Source organism: Equus quagga, chromosome 14, assembly GCF_021613505.1.
Source record: "Equus quagga isolate Etosha38 chromosome 14, UCLA_HA_Equagga_1.0, whole genome shotgun sequence".
Lineage (NCBI taxonomy): Eukaryota > Metazoa > Chordata > Mammalia > Perissodactyla > Equidae > Equus > Equus quagga.
The window spans coordinates 91,300,240-91,327,175 of record NC_060280.1 but is presented as its reverse complement, the minus strand read 5'-3'; the positions used below and the strand labels follow the sequence as shown (position 1 = coordinate 91,327,175).

Below are 26,936 nucleotides of genomic sequence, written 5' to 3'. Positions count from 1 at the left end.
CCCCCCCCCCCCCCCCCCCCCCCGTCCCCAGCTCCTGGAAACTTCTGTTACACGTTGTGTCTCTTAGGGTTTCGCCTTCCCGCAAATGTCTAGTGCGCGGAACCGGAGTTCGTGGAGATTGGAAGTGAATGTGGTTAAAGCGCGTTGTGTCACCGAGCGCTCGGCGGATGACGGGCGGTGCTGGTAAACCCTCTCCCCGTCGGTGGGGAGGCGCAGAGTGCCGTGGTTGCTGGTCCTCGGAGGGCAAGAGAATGGCAGCCTGGAAGGGTGCCCAGCACTTTCCTGTCGAAAACTCTGCAAGGGGATGTGTTCGTTTAGACTTTTTCCGTCGTCTGTCTAGGGGAGCCCAGGAGGATTTGACGGCCATTTTTGGAGGTCTTTTTTTTTTTTTAGGAAGATCAGCCCTGAGCTAACATCTGCTGCCAATCCTCCTCTTTTTGCTGAGGAAGACTGGCCCTGAGCTAACATCTGTGCCCATCTTTCTCTACTTTATATGTGAGACGCCTACCACAGCATGGCGTGCCAAGCGGTGCCATGTCCGCACCCGGGATCCGACCCGGTGAACTCCGCCCTGCTGAAGCAGAACGTGCAAATTTAACCACTGTGCCGCCAGGCCGGCCCCAAAGGAGGCCTTTAAGATACATTTATTTCCCGTGTTTTTCTTTCAAAGCAGTTATCTCAGGAGGGACTGCTGCTAGAACCGTGCTAGGGGAGAAGGCGAATTAGTTATGGGTTATAGCATCTGGGGTACATGTTTCAAATTTCCTGTTTTCCACTGTCCGTTTTCAAATAGTCATTTTGTGACAGATTCATTTGACAAACGCAACACATAGACCATTAGAAAGCCTGAAGGTTTTAGAGAGAAAATAGCCCTTGTTGGAAAGAACCTCAGAGTCTAGGGCTGCTTAATAGAGGATATTTCAGGGAACTAGCAACACTTAGCTGTATTTCATAGGGCCAGTGGAAAACTGTGTGGGTTTTTTGTTTTTTGTTTTTTTTTTTGGCTTATGAATCTCTTTAGAATAAAGCCCATGCCCAGAGGAGAGGCGAGTTAATATTTTCGTAGTAATGTAATTATGCTGTGATTGAAGTAAGGGAGTTACCTGGTAGGGGGCAGGGAGGGGCTCCCCTCCCCCCAGCCGAACCCCTGGGGCTGGGAGGTGTTCCGGAGGAGGAGGAGGAAAGAGGGTGACTGGGGAGAGGCAAAGAGGAGAGGGGCCAAAGGCTGGGGACTTGTGGATATGCTTTGCATATTTATAGAGAGCTGAGGCCGCTGTAGCATTTAATGCTGGAACACTGGGGGCCTGCTGGTGGGGGAGGAATTGCAGGCTGAGGAATTTAGATCTTTATCTTGAAAGCCCTGGAGGGATGGAGAGTGAGTGAAACTTGGTTCTTCTGACCTTTGTGTCCAGCAGGAGTGGAGTGTGTGCTGTAAGCAGAAAAGGTAGGGAGCTGGCAGCCTTGAGGGACGGCCCGAGATAGGAAGCTTGTTTTGCAGTTACTTTTCTCCAGGGTGTGAGAGCAGGAAATTTTATTTATTTATTTATTTTTTTGAGGAAGATTAGCCCTGAGCTAACATCAAGCCCATCTTCCTGTACTTTATATGTGCGAGGCCTGCGGCAGCGTGGCTTGAGAAGCAGCGCGTAGGTCCATGGCCGAGAACTGAACCTGCGAACCCGGGCCGCTGAAGCGGAACATGTGAACTTAACCTTAACCGCTGCGCCACCGGCTGGCCCCAGGATTTGCTTTCTTTTGATGAGAAATGTATGCCATCTAAAGTCAGTCAAGATTCAGAGTTGGAATATATTTAGTCAGGGAGAAAAAGCATTCATTTTAGAGGAATATATCAGTTTAGGTTTGAGTTTCTTTTTTATTTTTAAATAAAGGTTGAACCATATATTTAAAATCAATGACATAACCTGTTGTCCTTCCGTAGTAATGTTATGGCTGAATCAGAAAACTGAGAGATGGATTGGTCATTCAAAAAATAAAACGTTTATGTTTAGTGTAGATTGCCCGGGAGGTAATGTTAATGTCAACTTTGTTTTGTAACTGAGAAATGTTTTTCTTAAGCTGTTGAGAAAACTCAGGTTCAGGAAATGGACCCAGAGTCTGGGGGAGGCCGTGTTGACTCCAGGGCCTTAGCTGCTTCCAGGATGCTGCCCTGGTAACCTCTCACTAAACACAGTCACTTGAAGTGTTTTATTTAAACCAGATTCTCTGCGTTGCAGTGATTTGAGTGTTTGCTGTACTTTACAAAGTGATTGTGTCCTTGGCAGAAGGCATTTTTGAAGCAGGTTAGGTTGTGAGCCCAGATTAGAGTGGGGCCTCTGGGTTGATCAAATGCGTGCTGCCAGCTCTTTGCTTTCCCTTTGCTCTTTGATTTTATTCATGGCCAGGCAGAGACACTAGTCTACAAAGAGGAGTGAGCTTGTTTCTCTCCGGGACTCTCACATGCGCTTTCCCGGGACCATATTTTGCAGTGGTGAGGTTGAAAGCTGAGCTGCTCCTTTGGTGGTCTGTAATGAGTACCACGCCTGGGCTGCCTCAGCCAGTGGGCTTGTTTTAAAGCCTCATCAGCATATGCCACAGTGGAAGGCCAGGATTGAATCAGGCTCCCTCCCTATCCCCTCAAGAAAATTATTGGTACACAAATAGGCCGTCGGCTCAGTGACTGTGTGCCAGGTCTCTCTTTAGACCCGTCAGCGTGGATAGTAACCTTTTACAGGTGGAGGAACGGAGGCCTAGCAGAGAGATGGTGACGTTGGGGCTCGGACCGACATATGGGCCCTAGTCACCTGTAGTACTGCTCCCTGAGATACCGTGCTGAGCGTTTACCAGCTGCTTTTTGTTAGGCTGTTGGTTCTCGCAGCATCCCTGTCAGCTACCATGGAAATAGGTTAGTTATGCTGGTTTTGCTGGTGAAGAACCAGAGCGGTGAAGAGCTTGAGTCACGTGGGTAGTTAAGTGGTAGACGGGCAGCTAGAAGAGTGCTATGAATAGTGCTCTCCACATCTTAAATGCATTAGAGGAGCTCAGGGTTGAAAGGATTTCTGTGCAGAATCATTTTACATAAGGGAAGGTTCTCAGGGGGCTTTGGGGAGGGGGCACTTCCTTCAGGAGATGTGGTCAGGATCTCAGGGCATCGGGCTTGCCATTTTAAGCTACACTCCTGAGTGACAAACTGAGAGTCGTGAGAGTGCTGTATGTGGGAATGCCGTGGAGGCCTAAGAGGGTGGGGATTCAGGGATTCACACAGGCACGTAGCAGTTCTTTGTGGAGTGGGCACTCGGGCTTTTTTTTTTTTTATCTTTATGTACAGTATAATTCTAGGATGGTGGAGCAGTAACATGATAAATTACCAGTTTTCAAAGAATGCTGTCAGACAATTCCAAAGCTATATTAAACATAATTAATCTTGTTTTAATGACTTGGAAGGTACTTAAGGTATATTAGGCTTGTTTTTATCGATATACTGTGAAATAGGTTGACAGAATGTCAGAAAAAGTCTTTATTTTATTAGGTCTATTTAGAACATCAAGTGGATGACCGGATGCCAGAATCAGTCAGATGGTGTGTTTATTGGCAATTGAGAACTGAGAACTGGTTAGCAAGGAGGATATTGGTAAGACATTTAGCTGGCCTAGGTAGAAGCTTATTGTGGCTTCAGTTTCTTTGAAAGATTACAAATTTGTTACTCTATATTGGAGTTACAAGTCAGGTTATTGGAGTTAGGATTGAAATTTAACAATCATGAGGGCTGGCCCCGTGGCCAAGTGGTTAAGTTCTCGAGATCCGCTGCAGGTGGCCCAGTGTTTTGTTGGTTCGAATCCTGGGTGCGGACGTGGCACTGCTCATCAAACCACGCTGAGGCAGTGCCCCACATGCCACAACTAGAAGGACCCACAACGAAGAATGTACAACTGTGTACCGGGGGCTTTGGGGAGAAAAAAGGGGGAAAAAAACCAAAAAATCTAAAAAAAAAAAAAAGATTTAACAATCATGAGTCGAAACTTTTAAAACAGTATTGTATAATTGGCACAATAAAGTGCACACATTGGAAATGTAGTTTGATGAGTGTCAGTATATGAACCCCTCACTGAGTCAATAAATATGTCCATATGATATATACAATAAATATAGCCTTAGCCCCCAGAAGGCTTTTCTTGCCCCCCTGTAATCCTCTGAGTGCTGCCTTCCCCCACCCCTGGGCATCCATGGATCTGCTCTTCATCAGTATGCCTCAGTGGTTCTCACCAGGGTGATTTTTTTTTTTCCCTCCGGGGGACATTGGGAAGTGTCTTGGAGACATTTTCCATCTTCACCTTCAGGACTGAGGGGTAGAGTTGCTACTGGCATCTCTAGGTAGGGGTCAGGGATGCTGCTAAACAGTGCACAGGGCAGCCCCCCACCAGCAGTATTATGTGGCCAAAATGTCAGTAGTGCTGAGCTTGAGAAACCCTGATACAGATTAGTTTGCCAGATTGGATTTTTTTCACATATAGAGTTTTATATGATGAAATCATACCATATGTATTCTTTTTTTTTGGTCTGGTTTCTTTGAGTTTATTTATTTTGAGATTCATCCGTATTGCGTGTAGTTCATTACTTTTTGTTGAATAGTATTTCAGTGTATGCATATACTACAATTTTGTTTATTCATTTACTTGTTAGTAGACATTTAGAATTCCTGTTTGGGGATATTACAGATGACGTCATGAGCATTCGGGTAGAAGCATTTGTATTGATAAATGCTTTTCTTCTCTTGGGTGAGTATCTAGCTGTGGATGATTGGCTCATGTGCTAGGGTGTGTTTAACATAAAATTTTTAATGTCTATAGTGTTTTAAATTTGGGGTATTTAGGATAAATCAGTTTATCTTATCAGTGTTGCTAAATTATAATCCACCTATAAAAACGTACTTCTAAAAGATTTTCAGAGTTGTTTTACATATATTTTAGGGCTAGAGAAGAATATTTCTCTAATTTTACAGTAAAGACGAGAACATTGGACAGTTTTTAAATGGACTTTTCAGGACACCGTGCTTAAACTGTCACATCTTCTGTACGTGAGTGGGATTTCCTTAAGGGTGGTTCTCTATAATTCAAGAACACCAAGAACAGCGTTGATGGTGATCATTAGATTCATGAAAAGGTCAATTTTTTAAGAAGCTCCCAGTGACCAGAGGTAGTTCTAACCCTTTGCCTAGAGGAACCTTCTTGGAGGGAGGAAATGGTCAGCCAGAGAAGGATTCGGGTGCAGTGGTGCTGTGCCCTCCCCCGGGCATAATCCTTGTGAGCCACGTGATGGGGATTAACCCCAGAGCAGATACCCAGCCTCGATCGGCAGATCGGCAGCTGGGCCGCTTGCTCTTAGCAGTAATAATGCAGCCGGTCCATCGCATACTGTTGTTTAGACACTTTGTTACCTGCTCTGGCTGTACTTAGTTATTTGTACATTTGTAACTAGTAGGTGAAAACACAGACGGGAACTATTACTGTGGCATGGACCCTGTGTCAGAAGGATGTTTTTTATTGTAAGTCATAGAATATTGGGGTTTCACAAAAAACTAGTTACATTAAAATACGTTTCTGTCCACTGTAGGTCCAGGAAATGTAGATTGATCTACATTTTATGAATTTCTGCTCCTGCTTTCCTCCTCATCTGCTAAAAGACTCCTTGGCAGTTATGCTCTGTGTAGCAGATTCTGGTTTAGGGCTTGCCTAAGGAGTAGACAGGTGGCCTGGGTGACAGTTGAGGGTTTCCCTCTGAGATCGGCTTGTGGTATGCAGCCGCCCGATGAGGGTCTGTTGTGAAGCTGGGGGAAGAGCTCTGGGGCTCGAGGAGCGGCCACACCCCCTCATCTGCCAGCCTGTGAGGAGGAAGCCCATTATTGCCTGTTGGTGTAGTTCAGCTCATGGAGGAAGTGGCTTTCCTTAGTTTTGTCTGGAATGACACCTTCACTGGGTTGCCACTTGGCACCCTTGTGTTTGGATATGAGGACCAGTAAAAAAACTTTTAAGGACTACAAAGACGTGCTAACTTTGTAATTTTTCCAAGTACGTACGTTCAAGTTGTCCAGCCACCATCGGGTGTTTGAACACTAACCCTTCCCCCACACGGTCTTCCACGGTAGAATAAAGATCACCCTTTTAATTAAGTGTAGTTTTAGAAATCATCAGTACCATGGTCTTAGCTTTCTCTTTTTCCGTTTTTGTCGTGGATCACAAAGTCTGCTAGAATCTGTGGAGTTGCTGGATGCTCACTGATGGAAGGATAGGGCTTGGGAGCAGGAAGCGCAGGACTCAGGGCCCTGATAAGAACTTCCTGTGGCTGCCACTCCCCTGGTGTTTGTTCCTGGTCAGCTCTCCCAGGTGTCTACCTGTAGCCAAAGGGGGCTGAACTTGAACTTGGCCCCTGCGCTGGCTGTGCACACCCTGGCCTTTTGTTGTGGGGCCTGGGCTTCCAGCCTGATGTCTGGTTCTGTGCTTTGGATGTCTACATTTCTCATGAAATGTTTTTCATGTCCCACTCGAAGCCAAATTTGTGTTTATAGTGCTTAGAAATGAAATGTTACCTCAACAGAGGCGCCTCACGCACAAAGGTGAAGAATATGACGGGAAAGCCAGTGCCAGAAAGCATCCTCACCTCTTTGCTCATTGCGGGCTTGTTTGCCTGCCCTCTTTTGCCTACCAGGGTTGCTCAGACTTGGGTTTTCCCGGGCTCAGGGTAGTAGGGTTGTGTACAGAATGGTTTCTTTCTCTTGAAAAAAATTTTTTTATTGTGGTAAAATACATGTAAAATTTGCCGTTTTGACCATTTTCCAATTTAGTGGCATTAAGTACAACGTTGTGCAGTGTGCCACTATCCACTCCCTGTTAAACAGTGACTCCCCGTTCCCACCCCCCCGCAGTCCCTGGTGACCGCTGCTCTTCTTTTCTTTCTGTGTGTCTGGCCTGTTGCGCTTTCCATGCCGTTTTCAGAGCTCATCTGTGTTGCAGCGTGCCAGCACCTCATTCTTTGTGCCTGAATGATACTCTGTTGTGTGGATGCGCCACAGTTCGTTTGTTCCGTCTGTTGGTGGACATGGGTTGTTTCCACCTTTGGTCGTTACAAATAATGCTGCTGTTGGTGTGCAGGTACCTGAGTCCTTGCCTGCGGTTCCCTTGGGTGCACACCTAGGAATGGAATTGCTGGGTCTTATGGTGATTACATGTTTTAACTTTCTGAGTAACTGCCAGTTTTCTGTAGCAGCTGCACCACTTACATTCCCACTTTAAAGAAACTTTTTTTTCCCACAACAAAAGGCACTTTTATTTGTGAAGCTAACATTGGTTGGGCCTGTGTGCACCACCTCATTTCTGTACCATGAAATCTGTGAAGGCTTCCCTTCTCTTTTCCTGTTCTGTCTTGGAATTAAAGCCCCTCGGGCAGGGAGGTGGCCTCTCGCTGCCCTATCTGTTAGAGCCCCATAGGAGTGGGCAAAGGCCTTGGGAGAGCATATTTTTCTTGGGAGTGGTTTCTAAATAGGTGAGTGGTTGCTTTTGTTTTTGTTTTTGTTTGGCTGAGGGAGATTCACCCTGAGCTAACGTCTCTGCCAGTCTTCCTCTATTTTGTATGTGGGTCACCGCCACAGCATGGCTGCTGATGAGTGCTGTAGGTCTGAACTCGGTCTGCTGAAGCGGAGTGCGCTGAACTTAGCCACAAGACCGTGGGGCCAGCCCCTCGATAGGTGGATTTCAGGGAGCGCACTACTGCCATTTTCTGCTCTATGGAGCACTTTAGTCTGAATGTCTCGAATCAAAATCAATATTAGTCTTGTGTCATCTGTAACTGTGTGGAGCTGTAAACCTGGCAAATCAAATATTGTCTTTCATATTGTGCTAACATATGGACTCCGTTTTTTTTTTCTCTTGAATTCAGTGAAGGAGAACGACCTACTCAGAATGAGAAGAGGAAGGAGAAAAACATAAAAAGAGGAGGCAATCGCTTTGAGCCGTATGCCAATCCAACTAAGAGATACAGAGCCTTCATTACAAACATCCCTTTTGATGTGAAATGGCAGTCACTTAAAGACCTGGTTAAAGAAAAAGGTAATGGTACTGGTGGCTGAGTAGGGTAAGAAGGTCGCTGTGTCATCTCTCCTGTGGCTAATTCCTTGGTTATTTTTTGTCATTGGAAGCTCTTCTGGGTAGAGCATGTGTTCTGTCCAGGGTTGGCAGTTCAGCCTCCTACCCAGCCTACTTTTTTTGTGGTCATGCACCTGTGTGTCCAGCAGGGTGGTTTGTAGGGTCCCCGGGCCTACAAATGATTTTACTGGCTTAATATGGTCAATAGGGCTTCGAGTAAGCTTGAGGGGAGCCTCTGTGTGTGGAGGAAATTTTTCGAATTCTTTATATATGACAGGAGAGATTTTTGCTTTTCTTTTTCATTCTTTTTTGGCTTTTTAATTCTGGCAGGAAGGTAGTTTAAATTTTGTGGATGTCTTCCTGGGATCAAAATTTGGTAGCTGGAGCTTGTGCTGCTCAGATTTTCTAAATTATAAAACATTAGCTTGTATTTAAACTCTGAGGCTTTTTCCCTCGCGGGGGGAAGAAAGAGTAGATTGGCAATTGGAGAGCTCAGAATAAGGCATCTGCTGTGCCACGTGGTGCCTTCAGGGCATGGCAGTCCCAGCCCAGGGGTCCACATTCTGGCCGAGGGCAGGAGAAGCACCTGGCGCTCTGCTGCCACCAGGAGGTCCGAGGAGCTTGGTTGCCCCCATGGTCCTCTGCCTCACCCCCCTGTGCACATCACGTGTCATCTCTCTCTTCAAACTCTCCTGCTGCTGCTTTTGCCTGCCTTCCTTTCCTGATTCTTGGCCCTGCTGGTGGCACTCAGGGCTAAAGAGATTGCTCAGCCCTGCTTTAGACAAAACTATTGCTGGGGAACAATTTGTCTAATGCCTGGAGGTCTCCCTCTCACCCCCACCCTCAAGGGAAACCTAGCATCAAATCACCCTTAAATGGAGTCTTTTTGAAGGACTGAAAGGTATTGGTTTTCTGGAGCATTCATAATGAAAAGAGATTTGAGCTTGATTTGTCAAATGATTAACATTTCAGTGATAGAGATGCCACTTGGATAGGCCATTTTGGGATGTGTACTGGTGCTCCCAGCGTGGGGTTTTGAAATTATGAATGGCCCACTGTGATCATTGTCCCATTACTTAACTCGACCACGACACGTCGGCAGCCCTGGGCACCGTGAACCTCTGTACAGTCATGTAGGCTGCTCCCATGTGGTACTTCTCCAGATAACACGGATGGAAAACCGTTTTGGTGTGAGATTTGTTTTCCTGCCTTGATCGGCCAAATCGTTCCTGCCAGTGCTCCTAGGGCAAGAGGGAAGTCTCTTCTTTATGTCTGAAGGGCATGTCACGTGGCATCCCAGATGCAGTGTTCTTGGTTTTTGGGACTGCTGCTTCAATACAAGCTTAGAATTTCTGTACAGTACAGTTGGGTCTCATTCGAATTAGTTTTTGGAATAACCCCCAAATTTGTGTTCTCGTGATTTGGTTGAACCGCTGAATTGATACTGCCATTGCTAATAAGGTATAGTAGTTCCAAGAACCAGGAATGTGGTTTTGAAAACGCAATTGTTAGAATTGTGTAAGAGATTGCCGGCCAATTATTTTTTCATTTTTAGGAGTGTGTGAACCAGTTTTGGGACATGATGGATAAAGTCGGTGACATTTTCACTGCTTTACCATTCAGTACTTCAGTTTTGGAAGCCTGAAAGCTGGTAGCAGCAGCAGCCATGGCGTTTCTGGATGTAGACGCAGTTCGCCTCAATTTCCTATCTTGCACTGTACGAAGCGTGGAGCCAGCCTGGTGGTTTATTTGGATACGTCCAAACTGGTTCTCATATTCCCCTGGCATTCTACTCCGAATGCCCTGGCTCAGCCCTTGCAGTGTATTTTTGGTGGTGTAATTTAGAATTACAGGTGTGCAGTAAATCAGTTATTTTTAACAAACCTTAAAATGTTCTTGTTTAGCGCTCCCCTGTACAGGTTAAATTAATTACTTTTTCTGTTTAATTAAATTATTGCAGTATTGAATTGTGGGTAAAAGGATTCATAAGAGAAAGGTAATTTTTTTACGGTTATGCTTATATTCAGTATGTGAGGTCCAAAGAAATTTACTGTGGTTACGTACATATGACTCCTTAAGAAATGTTGTTATTATTTTCATTATGAGGTTTAAATATATATTTTTATTCGTGTTTTGGTTTACCATAAATGTGTTTAAATGGTTATTTGAAATCTGGAGTAATTATTTGAAATCTGTTGCAAATAAGTTTTAAGGTTTTTGACAATCTGTTGTGGCACAGGAAAAAAATTGCACATAGAGGCACTTTCTAAAAACTGCAGTCTCAAGATGATCTCTGGAGTGGACAAACCAGAGATTTGGGCTGTCAGAATCCAACCGCTCTAATCAGCCTGCGTTTGAAGAGTCTGTCCCTGATGGAATCCTGGCCTGTTTCAGGAAGCTAGGGGAATAAGAGCCAGAATTAGTTGTCCTGAACTTATCTGAAGAATGTTCTGGTGCCGCAGCGCTGTCCATTACCACCTCTCACAACTAGAGGAGTGGCTTTGGGGTGGCAGGCGGGAGCTTTTCTAAGAGTAATCTTGCCTGAGTTTGCCTCACGTACCCCTCCTTGGACACCCTATGGACATTGTCCATCTTTAATGTGACAGCATTCTGGGACATCCTCTTAATAGATGTCTATGCTGTGTGACCTGGTCACTAAATGCCTTTTCCCCTGGATGGGATCGCAAAGCTTACTTGGTGCCCAGCTGTTAGGTGGCACTGTCATGAAATCAGCATTGCTGATTTTAAAGGGGAAATATTTTGAGAGCTTCGTTTTGTTCTGTGCCAGGCAGCTTTTTGGCTCCCTCCCCGCCTCATCACATCAGTCAGGGCCATGGGTTAAACTGTTTTCATGGCCCTTAGAATTGAATTCGCTCTTCCCCAAGTTTTCCCTTCCTGCTCTTAAGTGTCCCGGTGGGACAGAGGAAAAGTTTCTATTGTTCTTCCTTGTGACCGTGCTTATTTTTAAGTGGAGACATGTGGAACAAATGGCTGCTGTGAGCACTGAAGAGTTGCTGGATTAAAAAAAGTCAGTGTAATAGGGAATTTGAATTGGAGATGCCAAACCAGGTTGGGAAGTGATTCACTTCCTCACAGCTTCCTCATTTTCATCACCTAACAGACAGCAGGATACACATCTTCAAGCGTTTGACTGTAAGAATTGGGCAACAGCTTAAGATTTCTGTGAGCAACTGGTGGTCTTGGGAATTTTAAACTTAAATAGTGTTGTGCAGCGGTACCGAGGTGTCCTGTGGATGAAGAAAGCTCTGGCCTAACAGGGAGCCGGCAGCCTCGAGGTGCGGCGGCTGCGGCGGGGCAGGACTGGCTGCCCCAGCAGTGAGTAAAGTAAACACGGAGCGCACTGGGAGGAAGAAAGGAAGGTCAGGGATCTAGGTTACTCTCAGTCAATCCCGAGTTTAGCAGCAGTCAGTCCATCGTGTGTAACCAAAGATTTCTTTAAGTGCTTAATCCTGTTTTTAGTTAATGTATCACTTTAACTGAATTCCAGATTCCAGCTGACAGAAAACAGGCCTGCAAGGCACAAACGTGTAGTCCAGTAGAAAGTCTCCTTTGGCTCTTGGAAATAATCTACATTGTGGGTCTGTGGAGCAGAACTTTATTTTCAATTTAAGTAAAAATCCCTACCCAGTCTCCTTGGCTCCTTCCTATTTTCCTTTGTTGGAAATTCAGCCTGTGTTTTGGAAAGGCCTGTTGGGCTAAAGCGTTCCTATCTGTGGGGGCTCGGGTTGAGCCCCAGCAGTGCAGCCCACCTAGCTTATTTGGTGGTTTTCAGTCTAGTTAGAGGGGCAGTCCTCTTCTGCTGTTGTCATGGCATTAGAGCAAGAATGGGCTCGGCCATTTCCTAACTTGTCCGTAAATCAGGCAGTCCTCGTGTAGAGGAATTAATTTGCCATGTGTCAAGTTGTCTGCATCTTACAGAAACAAGCCTTCCCGGTTCAAGTGTGCATTTATTCCATGTGCCCCTCCGTCAGAGAGGCCGCCTGGGAGGGGACGATCAGGAGGTGAAACGTGTGGTAACATGCCATGCTTTTGAGCCCCTCCCCCCTTTAAAAAAATTGTAGGCCTCTTCACATATGCGTTCTCTTCAGTGGAGCTTTGGCCTCTGTACTTCTGCCTATTTGTCCATTTCAGACCGGAGCAGTAAATGAGAACACAGAAGCAGATACTCTTTGTGAGGAAAATATGTGCGGGAGTGTTACTATCAAAGTAGCCCCAGAGGACGGCCTGAATTCTTTTTGGGTTGCCCATCCTCTTGTCCTCGTGATGTGTTTTATTCTTGAGGCACTATTTTTAATAATGCACCTAAATGTTGGTTCAGAGTGGTTTCTGGGAGCATTTGAAAATAAAGGTAGGTAACAACATGGCATTAGAGTTTTCAAAGTCTTACTGGTTTTTTCATGTAGATATTTTGATGTTCGAGGCTGCAGTAGAGCTTGTCTCAGCTGCCTCCTCTGGGGATTCCGTCTGTGTGGAGGAGGGAGTGGAGCAGGAGTGTGTTTGATTCATTGCTACAGATTCCATTTCTGTGGGACTGTTGCTCCTGCCTGTTCGTCGACCACCCTCCCAGTCCGGACTGGGATCTGCTCTGGTTTATTTGCTCTTTTAAACTTCATTTCGTTGAATGTGACCAGACTCTGCACACTTGGCAAATTTAGCCCGCAAAGTTTGGTCGACACTTGTACTGACTGTGCTAAACAGGTCTGTGCTTTAATATTGTACGACTAAAAGAGGTGGTCTTTGCAGGCTTCAGGACCGTCTTCCCGGAGGGAGTACGAGTTAGCAACTATTGCAGATCCTGTGACTGATTAGCTTACGGCTCTGAACTGATCGGTCTCAGGGTGGGGGTCCGGGTTTCATGAATTCTTGAGGAGCATGGTTATTATTGAGCCTCGGGAGCAGCACTGCTGCCAGCCTCCGTGACCGCCGAACCTGCGGCTCCACTGATAGGATGGAAGGTTTTTGTAATGTAATTTGTTTACTAAACCACTGTACCATTTGGGGGAAAAAAAGGGACACTTTAAGCAAAGTTTTGGTGCAGAAGGTTGAAGTTGGATGTCTGCCATCACTAGAATGTTAAGTGGAAAAAGTCCTAATTTCTAAACCTGGCTTTTTGTTAAAATGGTTATGACCATGGAAAAAAGTTTGGTTTGGACTTGCTTGGTTTCTAGCCCGCAATGACAGCTTTTTGATAAAGTGCCTTTATGGACACAGATTAGAAACTCTCCAAATGCAACAGATTTGAATTCTGACAACATAGTTACAGCTGTCTTGAGTTAGATACTGTGATTCTTTCATTTATTTTTAAGGTTATTAGGTGGTAGTCAGCTTGTAGGAAGTAAACGTGGCCTCTCTCTTCACTTATCCTGACACTGCTTGGCATTTTCATCAAAGTGGAGACAAGGGCTGTTGGTCCTCAGATGGCTGCTGCTGTTGAAATAAATGGCTTTTAACATGGCCTCAGGAAAGGCCACACCTTATTTGGAATTACTTTACTTTGGTAAGAGTAAAATAAAGCCAATTGGTACGAGTGTCCTTTGGCAGTGATCGCTTTTCAGTTTGCCCCACAGGAGTGCACGCTCCAACAGTTTAATAGACCAGTCCCTCCCGTTCCCTTTCTTCATTCCTTTGCACTGATTCTCTCTCCCCTCTGTTTTGTGCAAAGTGCTGGTTTGGTTCTGTAGCATTCCAGGAAAGGACAAGGGAGGTGAGGCTGTGGACGTACACTTTGAACACTTGGCCTTCTTGCCTTCAGCTGCCATGCAGATATGTTACTAATAAATATGCCTTTCAGATTGTTAATTTTATTTAACAAATTATTTTACTTTATTTTGCACTTAAATCACTCTTTGCCATATAAATTTAAAAATCTTCATAATTTAATATCCTTTGAACAAAGGAATTAGAATAGGCAGGACTTGGTGAGGCCGTTAAGAGGGTGGTTTTTACCCTTAAACTGCTAAACCAAACTTGAAAACTGATTTGGAGAAGGCTTTACCATCATAAAATAATCCTTGGGTGAAAAAAGAGATTTCTGGAACAAAAAGCCATTTCTTGACTTTGGAAAGCCTGCTTAGAGGTTGTTTTCTCCAGGTTAACAGCTTATGTTTTTGTTCGCTGTGTGCCATCTTCAAGTTCAGCAGCCATTTTGGTGGTCGTCTTGGTGGGTTCGAACATCGGTCATGGTGGTCATGAACTGGCAATCCAAACCTGGAGGAAACCCTGCGGAATCTTTTGAACTGCTTTGTTTTTCCTCACCTTTGTGTAGATTGGAAACTTGTGAGTCTGCTTAATTGTTGAGATGCAAACTGAGCTGTCAGTTTGCTTTTATCCGAGTCCTTGAATGGGGAGGCGGAGAAAGTAGCAGTAGTGAGGCCTGGCTGAGGTCACTGAAGAGGAGCCAGGTGCTGCTCTGGTTTTGTGATCGGGTATGCAAACCTCCTGCTTCTGACAGTTGCTGAGCCCAGTGCTGCGTGCAGGACTAGCTGCAGATTTTGTGGGACCCAGTGCAAAATGAAAACATGGGCCCCTTGTTAAAAGATAAGAATTTCAAGATGACAGCAACAGAGCATTAAACCAAGGCACGGCCCTCCTGAGCGCAGGGCCCTGTGCGATTGTGCAGGTTGCCCACCCACGTAGCCGGCCACACCATCTGTGCACCCTCGTGCCTGTCCAGCTACATGGCCCTGTATTTGGCACTTGCGCTTGGTTCAGTGGCGCTGCAATTTGTGTGCTGTTGACCTGTTTTCACCAGTAAGAGTGTGTGTGTAAAACTGTTTTCCTCCCTTCCCCAAAAAAGGGAACCACGCAGACTTCTTTCCTGTAGATTTGGATTGCCAGGAGTCATGAGTGAGGATTCCAGGTAGGGACATGGATCTGGACATCTGTGGAAATAGCTTGTTTGTGGTGGGAGGAGAATCAAGGACATATTGTTAAAGAGCTGCACCTCCTTTTACTGCACACCTGTAATGCCTAGTGCGGTGGTTTAGAGAATATGGAGTGTTTCTGGGCTTTCTTATAAGGCAGAGGCTCCATACAAGGTTGCTGATGATTGTTCTAAATTCCCATTGTTTTCTTGGCTTTTCTCCCTTGGTTTATGTGTCGTCTGGAAACTGATTTGTAGTTGGTGAGGTAACATACGTGGAGCTCTTAATGGACGCTGAAGGAAAGTCAAGGGTAAGTGTCTGAGAGAATTTCTTCTGTGGATTTACTACATGAAAAATGTAACTGTATGGTGGCGTGGAATCGAATGAAATCAGGAAGGCAGTGAGTGCTCACGTTACAGTAGCCATGTTTGATTTTGCCAAACATTTGAGTGGGGTGGGCGGGGATTTGCACACGGGAGTCCCGCTTTTCCAAATGGCTGGCCAAAGAGCTTTTTGGTATTCTGTTTGGACGCCCATTTTGGGTACCTGGGGACCAATAGCAGCATTGTCTCTTTGTTAACAGAGGAATTGGCTGTGTGTGAATTATGCATGGAATTTTAGCGGTGGTATATTAATGTAAAACGTGTGTTTTTGTCTAGAAAATGTCACTCTTGGTTGTTTGCTGAATTTGAAAGTTGTGTGAACCAAAGATTCCGAAAAGTTGCCTTTGTGCCAGTAAATTGTAAAACAAATATTAAAACTTGAATGTTTAAAATTGGCCTAGTTTAATGAGAAAATAAACTATTTTCTGTCGTGCAATAGAATGGCTTAGACTAATCCAAAGGATGAGCTTAATTCATGGAAGGGATGGATTTAGAGGAGTATGGTAAGGCATTGACTGAGGAGAGGGAAGCAGATCTAAAGTTGGTGTGATTTCTTGGAGAACCTGAATTTGGGTCTGCTCATTGTAACTTCAGCAGCTCTAGTGTAGTGCTGGTTACGCGCAGGAGCAGGAGAAAACCCGGAGCCCAGCTTTTCAGAAGGAGGGCTAGGCCGGACGCTGCTGTCAGCTGCCCCTTAGAAGGATTAAGGCAAAAAACAAAACTGACTTTGTTACATAAATCATATTTTTCATTGATAACTGTCGTTGATATTGACGGTTTTGTCTTTTCTTTTTTCCCCCTCTCCTTGCTCTTCTGGCTGGTCTGTGGCTTCTCCCACAGGGATGTGCGTAAGTATTGTCTAGTTACTTATTGGCAATTGAGCCTTCTGAGTCGTGGGACTGCTTTCACTCATTTCCTTTTGACTCTTCATAGCGTTGTTGAATTCAAGATGGAAGAGAGCATGAAAAAAGCTGCCGAAGTTCTAAACAAGCATAGTCTGAGTGGAAGACCACTGAAAGTCAAAGAAGTAAGCTCTTGAGACCTGTGGATTCCGTGTGTGGTTGTCGAGTTGTTCCTGTTCGGAGTTAGGAAAGGACAAAAAGAGCCCTTGCCTCCGTTTTCGGAGCAGACCAGCCTGTTCGTGCAGAGGGTCGGTCCCAGGCTGCAGCAGGCCCTCCTGTAAGAGCTCTGAGGAGGGGCTGAGCGCGCCCCGGGCGACTGCTGGCCGCCTGCCCGACGCCTGTGATTTGTCCTAGACCGGCCTGCCTTGTTTGCTCGGGGCGCGCAGGCTGCGCCCAGGCTTTCCTTTGGCTTTCTAAAGGGATTCTGCACCCACAGTTTCACCTAGTCTGCACCCTTTTCTTGGCCCACCTTTTTTCTTCTTTAAAGTGAGTTTGTCATGACTCAAATCCTCTTTCACATCTGATCCAAATCAAATATCTTCTCTTACTCAAGGAGGACGGAGGTTTTTTGTTGATTCAGTCCCTCCTTGACTTATTTTCACCTCTTCTTGGAGGAAGATGAGTACATTCGGAGCTCAGAGAGGAAAGCGTGGTAGAGCTTAAGGTCTCTTGTGTGTCGAAGGTGATACACAAAAGGGCAAAGAGTTCAAGAATAGTGTCAATACGAGAACTTGACAAACATGTCCAGACTTGACTCGTGAGTCAGACGCCTGACTAACTTGAAGGATGGAGTACCTTGGTGATGTCGAACTGTGTTTCCAAACGTTTGGAAAAATCACTGATGGGGCTAGCAGAGATGTCAAAACTTCATTGAATCAGTGAGATTCAACTGTCCCAAGCCTGTGAAGATCTTGTTTCAGTCTGGAAGTTCTGTATTATGTCAACTAATCATGTCACCTGACCCCCTTTTTTGTTTTTTACTTAGTTCAATTTAGAGCTAAATTTTATACCCTTTCTTTCTTGCTCATTCCTTTGGCTGGAATTCTTCCTAGCTTGGTGGTTTAGTTTATTTGAATTTCTTGTTATGTGAGAAATGCTTTCCAAACAGCCTCTCAATCTCTGCGGTTTTGGGAATATGACTTATTGTGCCAGCGTGGTTTTAGTTGTCACTGGGTCAGTTCAATGTAACACTTTTGTGCTTGTTTTAGGATCCCGATGGTGAACATGCCAGGAGAGCGATGCAAAAGGTGATGGCTACGACTGGTGGGATGGGTATGGGACCAGGTGGCCCAGGAATGATTAATATCCCACCCAGTATCCTAAATAATCCTAACATCCCAAATGAGATTATCCATGCATTACAGGCTGGAAGACTTGGAAGCACAGTATTTGTAGCAAATGTAAGTACCCGGAAACGTTGGTGGAAGTAGGAAATCAGAACTTTGTGAAACACTCTTGTCAATACGTTCTAAAAGTAGTTCTTGACATTTGAGAAGAAAAACTTAAAAGAGGGTTATGTTATCTTCTTGATCTATTTAAAAATTCAGCCTTGGGGATGGACTGTGGCCCCATTGGGGCCCTGTTTACTGAGTTTTTCTGGTGTTTACAAAAGTGGCAGCTGACTCAGCATTCTCTGGGGGGTTTTAGGTGCAGAGTAAGAAAGTGTATGAGCAGAGGTTGTATATTGATACTTTCCTCTTTTTGTTGTGTCTGGGATGAACGGCAATACCTTTGTCATTTGCAAGGGGAAATAGTTTTAGAAGAAGGTGGGTTGGGAACAATGATGGTAAACCTTAGCGGGGGAACAAATTTTTTTTTAATGTTCACGAAATAAGCACTAATTTGGAAAGTATGAGGTGACTGAAACTGTTCTTTCAGAGAAAAGAGACAGTAAACAGCAGTGAAGGCCAAGCTTCATAATCCTGTTTGAAAAACTGCACTGCAGTTGTTAAGTTTTTGTGATACTGTTTTTGTGTTTCCAACCAGAGCATGTCGTGTCCATGTAGTTAAGATGTTGTTTTTCTTAAGATGTCTACGTTGAGATTTTCCTCCCCTTTCTCTTGATTAGCTGGATTATAAAGTTGGCTGGAAGAAACTGAAGGAAGTTTTTAGTATGGCTGGTGTGGTGGTCCGAGCAGACATTCTTGAGGATAAAGATGGAAAAAGTCGTGGAATAGGCACTGTTACTTTTGAACAGTCCATTGAAGCTGTGCAAGCTATATGTATCCTTTTCCCAGAATTCAACTCTTGGTGAACAGTTTGGCCTAAATGTTGTGTTAGTCATCATAGGTTTGTGTGGGGAAGTGGTAACTTTGTGTTTTAAAAGTTCCTAAGTGACTGGGGAATGCAGTACTGTGGAATTTGGAAGTTCTCTGGGATGGAATTGATTCAGTACCAGGTAAATAAAATAGAAGGGATGGTTTGAAAATAGGCACATGCCCATGAGTGGTCTTTTCCAGTGTTTTCTTTGTAGAGGAGTCTGACTGGAAAGAGGAAGTCCAAAGAATGTGCCACTGGGGAGAAATTCAGTGTTACTTCATGCATGAGTCCTTCCAGGACTTAGGAATTGGCACCATTCTGGGAGAAGCACTTTTCTCTGACCCTGGGCTGCTTCCCCCAGAGTCACATCTTTACTCACAGTGGAGAAGACCACGTGTGAACAGTCCCTGAACTCAGACAGGACTCTCGCTGAGTGTCTCACCTTACCCAGATAACATGGTGCTTCCACAATGGTCGGGTGGCTGCCATTGGGCGCACACACAGACTGACACCAGTACTTAAGGGGTAGTTGGTGAGAAGAGTAAGATTACGTGAATGACCCTCCACACCTGAGGAGTAAGCTGAGGTTTACATTTTTAGCCCCTTGAGCTTTATTTATTGTTCCTTTTATGCTTCCTGTAGAAACAAATACTTGAAAACATAATGACAAATCTCAATTTCTCCAAAATTCACCACTTAGTGGACTGTTAGCGGTTGGACTATTTTTCTCTTATGTATTTCTCTCCTGCTGTGCGTGTTTTTAGAATTGCAAGAAACAGCCTTAATTGTAATGTCAGCTATGTTTAATGGTCAGCTGCTGTTTGATAGACCTATGCACGTGAAAATGGTAAGTTAATGGGACCTCCTTCTCCATAACATACTCAAATGAGTCTAGCAAAAATAGAGGATTATTAAGAGTGTACACATAGCCACTATACTCTATGGATCCAGCTAAGTTAAATAGGGTCAGTATCTTGAGCAAATTCATGACAGAAATAACTTTCTGCTCACTCAGCTTTTCAGATATTTTTCCTTTGCATAGTCGGCTGTTATTGGCCTGGTCAGGTCAGTTGAATATCCTGCTTGAGCAAGTGATCGGTTTCGAAGAAGGCTTGTGTACATGGGTTTCCCGCTTTCAGAGTCTTGCGCTCTGGTGTTTGTTAGCATCGTATCTACTGTGAACATCAAGTCTTTGATTCAGACACCCCTTAAAGTTCTGCGGAAGCGCTTCACTGTAAACTCCAGCCCTGCCGTGCTGAGGGCGATCTAGTTAGGACTCAAATTGGTGAAGAAAAGGAGCTGTAGAGGAATTTTTTAGTTGCTTTAAACATTCAGTTGAGTTTTTGGAATACATAATTGCTTCACATGACTCAAAAGTCAAAAAGCATGAAAAAGCTAGTGTGAGAGTCCTGCTCTCGTTTTGTGTCCGGGTCCCCCATCCCCACAGTAACATGAACGGGAGTTTCATCCTTCCCCCTTTACAAAAGGCAGCAAGCGCTCTCCCACAGCCTTTTCCCGCCTGCGTGTCGTGCCCCGGCGGGGTGTCTCATAATATATCTAGCCAGGCCTCTGTGGGTGGGAGTTGTTTCCGTCTTTTGCTGTTGCAAACAGTGCTGTGAGGAATACTGAGATGTGTTTGCTTTCTCTTTCAGGATGAGAGGGCCCTACCAAAGGGAGACTTTTTCCCTCCTGAGCGTCCACAGCAACTTCCCCGTAAGTGTCTCAATTATTATGGCTGAAATTTTGAATTTGATATGTACTAACCAGAAACCTACACTTACCCTTGAATTTGTGCCATGTTGTTCTGCAGTTCTCTTGCCCGTTCTTGAGGAAAGGGTGGGTTTTTCCCCCTATAGATTTTTTGGGGTGGAAAGGAGCAGAGAGATTCCATGGAGGAAGGATTGTTAGGATTACTCGTGGTCAGGCAGGCTGCCCAGGAGGGAGTTGGGCATCTTGCAAGCGTCCTGGGAACGAGAGAAAGGAGGAACGAGAAACTGCAAGGGGATCAAAGCCAGGCTGCCCCTGGGTTACGAGGAGACTGGTTATTACCACGTGGCCCAGCACTTCCCCTCCTCCGTCTACTCCAGGGGAGCTGCAAACTTAGGTCCACACAGAAACCTGTGCCTGGATACTCATGCGGCATGATTGCAGCTGATGAGCGGATCGATGAAATGTGTAAATCCACGCGCTAGGGTCTCACCCAGCCTTAGGACGGAGTGGAGTCCTGGTGCGCGCCGCAGCGTGGACGAGCCTTGATTGCATTTGTAGGGAGCGTCGCAGTAGGCGAATCTGCGCACGGTGGATTAGTAGTTGCCAGGGGCTGGGGCGGGGTGGGGCTAAGTGGAGAGTGACTGCTAATGGGGGTGGCGGTTCTTTTGGGGGTACTGAAAATGTTCTGGAATTGGATGGGGATGGTTGCGTAACTCTGAATATACTAAAAGTCACTGAGCTGTAACTTTCAGTAGGTGAGTTTTATGCTGTGTGAAGTACAGCAGTCAGAGTTTTGGAGAGGGTTATTTGCAAGGTCAAGTGAAAATCTGTCGTGTGACAGGAAAGGCTAGTGGATTGGTCACCACATAGCGGGAAGTGGCACATATTAGTGACGTCCTAGGCGCCCCATCTGGCAAGACCATGGGGGTGAGCTGAGCCTGAGCACAGGCAGCGGTGGGAGTGAGGTCGCAGCAGCGTGAGACTTGGGGAATCAGCGGTGCCTGTGGGGCTATCCTATAGAAGGAAGACTGGGTGGGGGTGGGACCCGCTCCTGCTGTGCTAGGGAGGCCTTCCACCAGGTGAGGGGGCGCTGTCTGGAGGGCCAGCAAGTGCCTCTGGTCTGGAGCAGTGACTCAAGCCGAGGGTGCAGCCGTCAGAGATGGAACCGAATGGGAGCCTAGACTAGAACACTGACAACTCTTGAGTGCCTTTGCAGTGCAGGATTATAGAGGGGGATTTTGAGGGGGAGGTCCATCGCTTATCTGGTGGAAGTTAACAGTGTGACCGCATTCCTTTGTCGGAGGCAGTGTGCTTACTTGCTCTGAGCGCCCAGGATCGGCGTGCTGGCTCTTGTTGGCTTTCTTGCTTAGAGGAGGGCGGGTTGGGGCTGCTTGGCAACCTTGGCCGGCTCCCACTGGGCCCCAGGGAGCCCGTTAGACGTGGCTTTTGGTCTCCTGGCACATCTCAGAGGGCTGACTTCAGTCTTCAGTGCTTTGGGGAGTGAGTAACCTTGGTGATCTCTTGCTGCTGTTTCTATGCAGTTTAAAAACAGGGATGTTAATCAGGTTAAATACCTGGGAACTTGTGTCGAACTTTTTTTGATGAACTTCATTCCCATTTTCAAAAATCTCGGCTGGTCCTGGTTGAAGCCTCAGACCGTGGTCACCCATAGCACTGCAAGTGTCGTAACACTGTCAGGCCTTGTTGGCTGTTGTGAGCCCCGTCTGTGTCCTTGCGCCCTGTTTGTTTGTGGAGCCTGGGGTTGAGGGTGGGCTGGGTTCGCAGCGATCCACGGGTCAGGAGGCTTTCTGGGTAGAAGACAGGTTCTTCGAACACACTGGCTCCATTGTTACTCTGCCTGCAGCAGAGTCAGAGACTAGTGTGTGCCCAGTGCGTTAGTTGGCTGGCTTACGACATGGTTTCTTCATGAGAAAAGTCCTTTGGGCTACCAGGATGGGAGGTGGGGCTGGTCATATTTGTGCTGCTTGCCTCCTGAGGTCCTGAATTGCCCTTTTTTTTTTTTTTCCGTTTTTCTCTCCAAAGCCCCCCGGTACATAGTTGTATATTCTTCGTTGTGGGTCCTTCTAGTTGTGAATTGCCCTTTTTGATCCAGCATTTCTCAGTTCACGATTCAGGGCAGCAAACAGGTGCTCACCGATTCTTACTGGGTGAACTAAGAACTTACTGGTTCAGAGTTCTTCGCTGTAACTTTGCAGCGGACTGACTTGTAGTTGCACTGTTGTATACCTATCACCAACTCCAATCTGTAATCGCATATAAAAGCTGATGCCTTAAAGGGGGGAGCTTCCAGATGGACCAGTGTTGAATTGTGCATTAGTCCTGGGTTTGCTGGTGGAGGTGGGTGGGAGGGATGGAGTGTGACAGCTACAACACAGTAAACAAAGGCTTTTTGCCTTGAGGGTCACGGTTTTCTAAGTAAGTGGCATCTAGACTTGTGACTTTCTCCTTTCCTTGCAGATGGCCTTGGTGGTATTGGCATGGGGTTAGGACCGGGAGGGCAGCCTATCGATGCCAATCACCTGAACAAAGGCATTGGAATGGGAAACATAGGACCCGCAGGTGAGAAGTACAGTGCACCTTGATTGGGGATTTCTGGGGAAGTTCAAATTATTAAAGTTAATTATTGGGATAATTGGCCATTGAGTAGTTCGAATGGAATAAAGCTTTAATTGGGACAAAATGCCCTCCTTATTCGTCTCTGATTCATTTTGATAAAGGAAGTATTTTTGTATTTTTACTGAATTGAACCTTTTTTCTCAAGCCATTATACCTTTGCGTATTATCCTTGCATGACCTGCTGAGCTGAGGTAGTTAAGCCATTTGATAAAAGGAGCCAGAGTTGGTCTTGCTCAAGGTCACACTGTCAGTTAGTGACAGAGACTGTAGGTCTCCTGACCATGGGACCACAGCACTGCCACCGTCTATCACCCAGACCCCTTGGGCTCTCGCCTGGTGTTGACACGGCTTCTAGAGGCAGGGGCGTTGATGGGTGCACAAAGGCACAGAGGGGCTCACTGCGTGACAGCGTAGCCGTCACAGGCCACGAGGACCAGTGATGCACAGTGTGATCTTTGTTCACGAAGACAAGAACTGGCCAAGAAACGAAAGCTTTGACAAGTACAGTGAACTGTAAACTTGACTGTTGAGTGTTTTCATTTCTGTGCAATGAGGCGTTTATATAGTGTTAAGAAATATTTCGTTGTTATGACCTCAGACTTAGGTCTTTCTTTCTTGAAATCCTTTGACTTGCAAGCTGGATGCCCTCGACCCTACTGCTGTTGGTTCTCCCTATCCTTTGTCTCCCTCCCGGATTCAACTCTGGGGCTGACTGCAGTGTCCTGGGCTGTCACACCTCCAGTGGCTCTACCTGGCTGACTGCCACAGCCCCCTGACTAACACCTAGTGAGGGGGAGAGAAGCCTCAGTCTTTTTAAGAACTGCTTTTTATTTAGTGGATTTTACCTTTAAAGGGGATTTTTAAATCCACTTCTCTTCCCTAAAATAAGCTTTAAAAAATGAATGTTCCCTAGTCTGTACCTGATAATTTTATTTTATGTTTAAAAGTGTTTAACTTGGCCGTTTAATAAAACTGTATGGACCCTACAGAATTTTGAGTCACTTGGTGATTATTTTGTTAAAGGCTCAGTTTTCTTGAAATGTGGTGGTTTGACAGTTGAAATGGTAGAGCCCCTCCCCCCCTTTTTTCCTTGACGATTAAAATAATTCGTAATCAGGGATATTTTTTGTTCATTTGCTATTTTCGAATTTCTTGTGTTTTTTAAGTTCAAACGTTACTGCTTTGAGATAATTTTAGTTTGCATTGACTTTTTCTTTTTAAGGAATGGGAATGGAAGGCATAGGATTTGGAATAAATAAAATGGGAGGTAAGAAATTTAAAATGAAGTACAAACGTAATCACTTAGGTATGGTTTCTATCTTTTTTCCTCTTTCTTTTCTCTAAAGCTTGCATGAAATTCTCACTTTGGTTTCCAAAAAATTTGATTCTAGAAATTACTTTACCTGTCGCACCTTCCAGTGGGTGTCTTGGCTTTCGGTTCTGGCTTTCTCACTAACCAGCTCTGTGACCTTGGGCAAACCTCTCCATCTCTCTGGGCCTCTCTGCTTGTCTGTTCATTCAGGGGGTTGGATCAGGTCACCTTTTTAAAAGATGGTGATTTTTAAGCAAGGGCACTATGTTTTTTTATTTTTCCAAAAGCCCTTAAACTTGGTAAGTAATACGGTCCTGGCAGGAAATGCCCAAGGAGAAACTTGAGAAAACGTTTTTCTTTTCCTGCCGAGTCTGAGCCATCCTGTTGTGATGGTGCTGAAGTGCAGATGTCTCTTTCAGGCATGGAGGGACCCTTTGGTGGTGGTATGGAAAACATGGGTCGATTTGGATCTGGGATGAACATGGGCAGAATAAACGGTAAGACTTGTGTTTCCTGCCTGCTCACACTTACCCTTTGCTGACTGTTGGCTCTCGGGTGACCCATGTTTAATAAATGAGTTCCCCTTTTCACATGATTCCAGAATGATTTCTGATTTCCATGAATCGGATGTCTTTGAATTGTCTTAAATATTAGCAAAATTCTAAGTTTGTATTTCAGAAGCTAGACTTCAACAGAAAGTGTTAATTCTCTTAGTCACTAAACTCTTAAGATGTCCTTTGTTCCGAATTTCCCCAGTGATTGTCCAGTACAGTTTTTCAAGCTTTCTTAGTGCCTCCAGCACCAGCAGCATCATGTAGACATCTGTGGTTATGTCTTGCACACTTTAAAATGGTCTCCAAGTGTAAGGGATTCGTTTCTCTGAAGTTTTGATCAAGGTCATGCCTCCCCTGGAGTACTGGGTTCAGTGAGTTCTTGGTCATCTGCTGTGGTGACCCTGAGTTGTGAGCGGAGGCGCTGATGTCATTTAGCATTTACATAATGCCAATTTTGGTGTACTGCCCTTCAAATCTTACAGCCCTCCCAGCCTCTTAACAGCAATGCAATGATAATAGGAATTATAATAACAGGGTGTTATTTCATTTAGTCCTTGCAAGAACCACATGACGTGTAGGTACTGTTATCCCCATTTCAGTGGAAACTGAGGCCCAGAGAGTGACTTGCCTAAGGTCCCATGGCTAGTGATGGTGTGGGATGTGGATCCAGGCCATCTGGCTCTTAACCACACTGCCATGTTGCCTTTAGAACTGCCTCCGGGACGGGCCTCAGCCCTCCCAAGCGGGGCTGTAGAGTGCGCCCTGTGCAACCTGCCATCTGTCGGAGGTCCTCCGCAGTTGGTGCTCTCTGCTCCCACCCATGGGATTGCTGCTTCCTTTATACGCACGGGCTTCCCTGAGATGGGGAGTGAGTAAGGATTGGGCTCACATGCTGCGTTGCTGGTCTGTAGTAACATATAATGTGAAGAGAGTGTGGAGCAATCAAGGGCCTTGCTAGGAGAGACATTCGCTGTCAGACTGGAAAGGAAGGTATTCCTGGGGACTAAAGTGCCTTTCTTTGTGGGGTGCCCTGTTCTGGACAGTGGTAGAAAGATGTGGGGAGGTCCTCACTGTTAATTACGGATGAAGGGACAAAAGTCTGTGTTGCACTGTGCTTGCATCTTGCCGGTGGCTCGGGTGTGCCTGGGTTTTTTAATCAAAGGTGAGAGGTGAAGTCTGGCTTGATCAAGTGCTTCCTCAGAACAGAGGAGCCATTAAGGAAGGCGATTGGGCTGCTGCTCTGAGGAGCAGAGTGATGGATTTAGAAGTGGATGGAAATGGCGTGGGGGCCGTGCTGAGTGGTGTGGGTGAAGTCCTGGTGAGCTGGTGGGTGGGACGCAGCAGTTAGGGTCCTGAGCCTGGTGAGGAAAGGGTCCGCGTGCTGGCTGTGCTGCAGAGCCGCGGTGGGGGCTCTGTTGTCACGCCGTGTTCTTAGGTGTTCTCAGATACGGATGTCCAGGTGCTCCTGCTCCCTGCCCTGTGTAGAGCACAGGGCCTTCCTGACGCTAGAGCTGTGGTCTGAGATTGGTGTGGAGTCAGCTCCAGGGCCCTTGGGTGCCGGGTCCGAGGAAGGCTTCACTTACTGGGAAAAAATGATAAAGATGTTTCCGATGGAATTTAATGTTTAGTTGATGGCTGTAATGCATCTGTTAGGGTCACAGGTGCTGCAAGAGGAAACTGGCTAGAAATCAGTCACATTCTCAGGCCCAGTCAATCGGCCAGAGAGGTCGTGTCTTGATAGAATGGATATAAAAATTTTTAATTAAAATATCATTTTAAATATTAAAATATTAGCCTCACCCCTTACCAGGCATGTGGCCTTGGTCAAGCTCCTCAGTCATGTGAGCCTCAGGTTCTTTGTAAAGGGGCAGTGGTGGTAGCAGGTGATACAGGTATGCGGGCTGGTTGTGAGGGTTCCATGGAATAGTAGCTCACGCAAGCCGTTGGCAGGGCAGGACTTGTGGGAAGTGCCCAGAGGTGGTCCCTGCTGCCCCCACAGCAGCTGGCTCTCCTGCAGCCCGCCCTCGTGGGTGCCCGTTGTGTGGCTGTGACGTGCGTTGTAAATCCGTCCTTCTTATTCTTAATGAACTAAAGGTAGGTTGTTTCCAGGGATTTCACTTGAGGTGACCTTTTTTTTTTTATTTGAGGATTACAGATGAATGATGG

The 26,936-nt window shown here is 45.8% G+C and overlaps 1 protein-coding gene across 11 annotated transcripts in view; it reads left to right on the top strand.

Annotated features, from left to right (window-relative positions):
* Nucleotides 1-26,936, top strand: part of HNRNPM (heterogeneous nuclear ribonucleoprotein M) — a 37,121-nt gene that overhangs the window by 1,284 nt on the left and 8,901 nt on the right. For 4 of the 11 annotated variants that reach the window (XM_046684969.1, XM_046684966.1, XM_046684965.1 and 1 more), the window contains exons 2-12: nt 7,924-8,093; nt 15,271-15,323; nt 16,237-16,244; nt 16,330-16,423; nt 17,507-17,698; nt 18,367-18,520; nt 19,355-19,404; nt 20,210-20,270; nt 22,746-22,847; nt 24,127-24,171; nt 24,636-24,713. In XM_046684969.1, coding sequence (XP_046540925.1) covers nt 7,924-8,093; nt 15,271-15,323; nt 16,237-16,244; nt 16,330-16,423; nt 17,507-17,698; nt 18,367-18,520; nt 19,355-19,404; nt 20,210-20,270; nt 22,746-22,847; nt 24,127-24,171; nt 24,636-24,713 — 1,007 coding nt within the window. Of the gene's footprint in view, nt 1-7,923; nt 8,094-15,270; nt 15,324-16,236; nt 16,245-16,329; nt 16,424-17,506; nt 17,699-18,366; nt 18,521-19,354; nt 19,405-20,209; nt 20,271-22,745; nt 22,848-24,126; nt 24,172-24,635; nt 24,714-26,936 lie in introns of those variants that run through there. The other 7 variants (XM_046684970.1, XM_046684968.1, XM_046684964.1 and 4 more) reach the window with 4 other exon arrangements.